The 6,426-nt window shown below is 42.9% G+C and overlaps 1 protein-coding gene across 1 annotated transcript; it reads right to left on the bottom strand.

Annotated features, from left to right (window-relative positions):
• Window positions 1-2,330: 2,330 nt before the first annotated feature.
• LOC145257982 (uncharacterized) lies at window positions 2,331-3,137 on the bottom strand. Its single transcript, XM_080115706.1, has one exon. The coding sequence runs from the start codon at window positions 3,135-3,137 to the stop codon at window positions 2,331-2,333; it is 807 nt and encodes a 268-aa protein (XP_079971832.1).
• Between the last annotated feature and the right edge of the window lie 3,289 nt (window positions 3,138-6,426).

The following is a 6,426-nucleotide window of genomic DNA, read 5'->3' as shown; positions in this document are numbered from 1 at the left end:
GTATACAACTGTTGATGGGGCATCCGCTCTAAGAGCTACCAAAGAGTTGGGGCACCTGTACTATCAGTCGGAAACAGCAGCCAGGAACTGTCAATCCGGTACCCTCAATCCATTAGGCAAAGTCAGCCCAGTCCAACTGCACCGACATATATGGCACTGAAGCACCCCACTGTGTCCAGTTTTTGGGGATGGGATGTGGCGGGAGAGGGGAAAAGCGGTGTTCATTGCCCTAGTCAGGAAACAAGGTCAACCATTGGGTGATTCAGACGAGTCCCTGTGATAGTACCTCTACGCCTGGCCAATAGGCAAAGAAGGAGTATGAAAGCCGGTCGATAGACAGTGCCTATCTCCTCCTTAAGCAGTTTACGTTTGCCAACCGGTGATTTGTTTGAGTCACCAGCTCTAGGAAGGTTATCGTCCAGGACTGAAGAGGCCTCCCTCCCCTAGGTTTAGCTTCAGAGTGTTCCTTCTCCGAGACGGGTGACCTGGGAAGATCTACGAGTCCATCAGCTCCGAGAGTTTTCGCCCCGCGCCTGGGTCCTAATCCAGGTATTTCTGCGACCCCGCATGGGTAGTTAATATTAATTGGTTATGTAGGTTAATATCTACTGAAAAAATCGGGTATTTAGGTTAACATCTACAGAGAAATTTCACTCCTCAAAAGTGGTTAAAAAAAAGGACATTACTATGCTTTCCATTTTCATTTTTACTGGGAGAGGGGATAGGTAAAAATTCATGCAGTGGAAGCAACTAAATTTGCAACAGCATTGAATTGAGAGAGACGAGTTAATGTATGGTTAGATATAGTTTTGTAAGTTTAGGAATGTATGGTTAGATATGGTTTAGTAAGTTAAGGATTAGGATAAAGTGTTAAAGTATGATTTACTTGCTATTAGAAATTATGATTTGGTGCCCAAACTGAATATTTAATATGACTGAAGGATAAGATATATGCTCAGTATAGATACAAGAGAACATTTGATATGGAGTACTGTTATACCTGATAGATATAGGTTATTTAGCCGGTTAAAATAGTTTTTAAGGGGTAAAAAATATGTCAAAATTGAAAAAAAATCGTTATACATTTTGTACATTCATTTTAGTTTATGTTTAATTTTTAATTTTTAAAAGTTCATATGGGTGTGACGTTTGTACAATGGGAACGTCACCAGCTTTGAATGCTACAGTTTTGATTTAGGTTTCGTTTCTAGCTGATGGCACCCATATATTTGTTTTTATTTCTTTTGAAATAACGCTTCTATAATAATGTATACGAAATCTGGACAAATTGAAATATATTTAAGCATGTTTTACGACCGGGCGAAGCCGGACCCCCCTTCCGCTAGTAATTAATATATATATATATATATATATATATATATATATATATATATATATATATATATATATATATATATATATATAATCAGTCAATAAAGAATAAAACAAAGATACACTAGTTTCATTTCAATTACACATTAACATTTATATTATAACAGCCTATCACAAACTCAAACAAAATTAAATAGCGTGGAGGTTTCTACCATTTATCGCCATTAAACTCATATTAAAAGACCAGAAATTTTAATTAATACATATTAATTCCGTTACACCATAGAAAATATTACCTATAATAATTAATGCATATAAAATATCAATCAATAAATAACAAAACAAAAATACACTCATTTCATTTCAATTAAACATCAACATTTGAACGATAACGGCTATATTTATTCCCCAAAATATGAATTGCATCTTTTTAAATATCTGAACAGTTATATTACGGTAAAAAAAACCCATCTCACTCACTCCACAACGCTATACATTTTTTGAATGTCAACTACCTATTTCGTTCTGATATGGAATAAAGAAAGTCTTTTCACAACAAGTATATTTTTGAATATTGCACTGGTATTTTATTTTCTTCAATTTAATCATCCCGAGGAAGTCTTTAAATAAAAACAAAACATTGATGGACATATAACTTGGTTTGTTCCTTTTTTTATCTCTCCATCTCGCCAGGATATTATTTACTTTTTCTCATCGTATTATGGACCTTCCTGTCGATTTTGACGTATGAGGTCTTGACAACTCAAACATGTTCAATTCGAAGTAGCAAGTATACATCTACTTAATCGTAAATGGCATTCGAGTCCTGCAAAGAAGCCCACTATGGAGACAAGAATGAAGATTGTGCAAATGATCGGCTGGGATACTTGTAGATTGTTTGGCCACAGTCGACCATCGTCATATAAACTCCACCTCTGTAATGGGTGATATCAACTGCGAGTCTTTCCCAGGTCCCAGTTACGCCTTGTTCTCCAGCTTCATGCGCCCTTGTCACAAGTCCTGACCACTCGTTCCACTTGTTCCTTTGGGACACTCGGATCAACTTTTCTCACCAGGTACAATGTCCTCTCTACCCCCATATGGTGCAGATTGTATAACTCTCGCACCCCAGACCTATCCAGATGAGTCACTGCAGCAATATGCTCTTTTGTTGGCACAAGCCAGCTTTTTCTCACTCTTGTGAGAGCATTCGCTTTATTTTTCTCGGAGGCAATCATGATTACGTGTAGCTTCAAAGAAAACTCCTGCATCAGCTCAGCCAGCATCCCGAGCCTGTGCTTCACTAGCATCTCTGCTGCCCCTTTCGTTCTTATCATTTTGTCATGTGAAATCATCGATTTCATCCAAGCAAACAGAGTGGCAGAGTCTGTTTTCACACAGATGTTGTGTAGTCCCCATTTTAACGCCAGATTAACTACTTTGCTAACTGCATCCATTTCTGCTACATTAATGTGGTTAGCATCATCCTTCTTCCGTAGCCAGGCCGCATCCTCAGCAACCACTCCACTCACTTCCAAGACAACCCCTGTTGCAATACTGCTTGCATCACACCACACGACTCCATCCAGTGTTCGCGGCACGTTCCACGTCCCGTGAACTGGGTCTTGCTTTTCCACTTCTTTTAGGACTTCTTCAATCAAGGCGGTCGTTCTTCCTCCCACTTTATCATTCCATCCTCTACCTTCAGCATGCCTCTTGATGTAGCTGCATACTGGCCTAAGCCAGCCGCCAATGGGGTAATGCCCAATCAGCTTTCCGCATATCGATAAAAGTTCCCGCTTCATTCATTTTTTGGGATCTCGTTTACCCTTCGAAATTCCAGGCCACCTGACGCGTTTTGCTTCAACTTTAGTCCCAAAGCCACTCCTCCATCCAATGCTTCTGGTGCCTTGGCGACCAACTCGAACTTCTTTAAGTGAACCATGATCTCCTCTACAGTCACAAGAGTTTCATTCACGAGGATGTCGTCGATATATGAGCTCATAGCGCCATCTTCCTTCCCCATTTTTTCTAGAATCTTCCTTAGAATGGTCGACATTATCTTGGGTGCCGAGTTCAGCCCGAACTCCACCCTAGTAAGGCAGTAGGTTCTTGGCAACACGGAGTTGCAAATAGGCAGATTTTAGATCGACCAACTTAGAGGCACCATTCATTTGCCTCCATTCTCTGATGGTCTCATTGCAAATATCTACAGCATCACCCCCAGTATGGCACTCGAAGTGTCTGTTCAATTCTCGGAAATTTAGTACTGGTTTGACCTTTCCTTTTGTTGGTTGCAGAACGGCCATTAATGGCAAGATGTCCGATTCGACGTCATTCGTCCACGGCAACAGTATTCCCTCCTCAATCCATCTGTCCACTTCTCGTTCAAAATCCTTTCTTGCTCCTCCTTTAAGCGAGTTATTGTAACATGCCACCCTGTTTGTTAACATAGGCGGTTCATTCTTCAATGCCCACTCCACTGTCCACTGATTCCCATCGAATTCCGCTCTAAAATCCGGATCACTGATTGATATCTATTTCTTTTCTCCAACCTGTTTGATTCCTTCATCAACCTGCTCTGTTACTGCGCATCCGGCTGGTCCGAACCTCACACCATTCTTCATTAAATAATTTCTTTCCGAGAGGTTTATAAGAGTAGTGGTTGATGGGCAGAAATCAGAGGCCCACAGTATTAATGCTGGAGTCCCTCAGGGGTCCATCCTGGGTCCAACTCTCTTCCTGATCTACATCAATGATCCCCCAAAACACATACTTAAATCAGTCGTTGACATATATGCTGGTAACACGACCATCTATGGCAACACATCAAAGGCCGTCAATGACAAAGTTCTCTCTAATTCTCTCTCCTCTGATCTTGAGCACGTGGTACAATGGGGGAGAGGTGGCTGGTCACTTTTAATGCATCCAAAACCAAGCTTCTATCTTTACATCTTAAACGCTTTGATCCCCATCTGGCATAAATTGAAATGGATGGCTCTCGTCTGGGTGAGGCCCCGTGTTTTGACAAGCTTCTGGGTTTGACCTTTACTCCTGATCTGAAATGGAACACGTACATCAAATCTGTTGCCGGGGACGCTGGGAAAATGGTGGGATCCTTCTACCGCTCCAGAAGATATCTCACTACTGATGCAATTCTCTATCTGTATAAAAGCCAAGTACGTCCAAGGATAGAATACTGCTACCACATCTGGGCAGGAGCTGCTAGAAACAGCCTATCCTGCCTTGACAGAGTACAAAATAGACTTCATGGTTTAGTGGGGGATGCCCTTTTCTCTACCCTGCAACCTCTCTCCCACAGAAGAGACGTTGCAAGCCTGTCTTTGTTTTATCGCTATTTCCATGGCAGGTGCTCGTCTGAGCTCCAATCCCTCGTCTCCCCCATCGCCAATCTTTCACGAGAAACACCCGTCTAGCTGAAACTACTGTCAATAATTTTCCTCACTCTTTATCTGTGCCTAAATCCAAATGTAGATTCCATGAGCAAAGCTTCTTTCTTAGAACTGCACGCCATTGGAACTCTTTGCCGTTTGCCTGTTTCCCACCTGACTACAACTTGGACGTCTTCAAGTCCAACATAAACACATTACTGACAAACCGCCCCCTTAAGTAAGACACTCTATCAAAACCCGCAATACTAATGATTACTACAATACTATCTCATTGATTACTGTACACGCAATAACCCTTATCCCTGAGTGGCCTTCGGGCCTTGATAAGTGGTGACCCCCATGTAAAAACAAAAAAACAAAAAAACTCCAAGATGGCATATTACATCTATTCCGACAATCGCTTGGACGCCAGGCACCAGGCGATCAGTGACAACCGCATAGACTCTCATCCGGTGATCCTCGATTTCAATTGTGGCAGTCTTCCTCCCTCGACATTTCACTCGTGACCCATCGAATGCCACTACTTCGCCCTTCCCTTTCCATCCTCTGACAAGGCTAGTATGCACCATGGTAGTGGTACAGCCAGTATCGATCAGGGCCACAGCTTCTTGTCCTTCCACCACAATTTCACGCGTGGGCATCTGCTGCGAGTGCGCCATTATTCCCAAGTCGAGACAGCCGCTGGTGCTTTGGCTCCCCTTTGACAGTTTCCCGGACTCTTGCAGTTAACTGATATTTGACCACTTTGATTACACCTGTAGCACACAGTCCTTTCTAAGAACTTCCTGCAATCTCTCTGCAGCTGTGGGCCCCAACATTCAAAACATGCACCTCGCAGTCTCGGGTAGCTTTTGCTCTCATCCTTCCGTGCTGTTGCCACAGTTCCTAAGGCCCCAGAAGGTTGGGTGTTTACTAATATTCTTGCAGTTGAAAGCAGATCACTCACCTCCAACGTCTCAATACCTGGGACCTGCTGCAGCCTCTGCGAAATCTCCTCCGGGAACGCGTTAATGAATGCCATCTTTGCTACATGATTTGCAACCTGTCTCCGAATTTCTGCCAGTTCCACCAATCGTTTGACTTCATTTGCATACACATCGACGGATTCTCCCGTCCACCTCTTCTCTTTTAATTTGTTGTACGCCTCAAATGGCCCTTCCGAAAATGCCTGGATCAATCTGGCTATGATCGTCTCAGCGTCCCCCTGTTCACGGGAGCTTAGCTCCAAATATAGGGCCAGCGCGTCACCCTCCAAGAACAACGGTATCACTGTGGCAACATCGCCAATCTTTGGAGTTTTGCCACGAGGTCGACTTTCTTTAACCAAACCACCACATTGCCTTCGCCATTGAACGGCTTTATCATGTTGTTCAAACTGGTAGCCATCGCCGAAATAGCTTGAAGTGTTTCTAGTTTAGTACCACAAAATACAAAAAAAAATTCGTCTTTTCAATCCAAACAACCGCCGAGTTTGATATCACTACTGGCACCAGACTTCGTCTGTCTCTCCCCCGATCTTACCTGTCAACTCCATTTATACATTCTTCCCGCGTGATTTCATGTGATTTTCCGTGACTTCCGCCAGCGCACACCTTTTAAACCTATGGGCGCCATCTTGATTTCTCTCTCTTCCGCCCAACAGTCGCCCGACACACACGCGGTAAGACTTCTGTTCATTTGA

Source organism: Euprymna scolopes, chromosome 33 (genome assembly GCF_053919585.1).
Source record: "Euprymna scolopes isolate OS-2025 chromosome 33, ASM5391958v1, whole genome shotgun sequence".
Lineage (NCBI taxonomy): Eukaryota > Metazoa > Mollusca > Cephalopoda > Sepiida > Sepiolidae > Euprymna > Euprymna scolopes.
The sequence above is the reverse complement of the archived record's forward strand: the minus strand, read 5'-3'. Positions and strand labels throughout refer to the sequence as shown.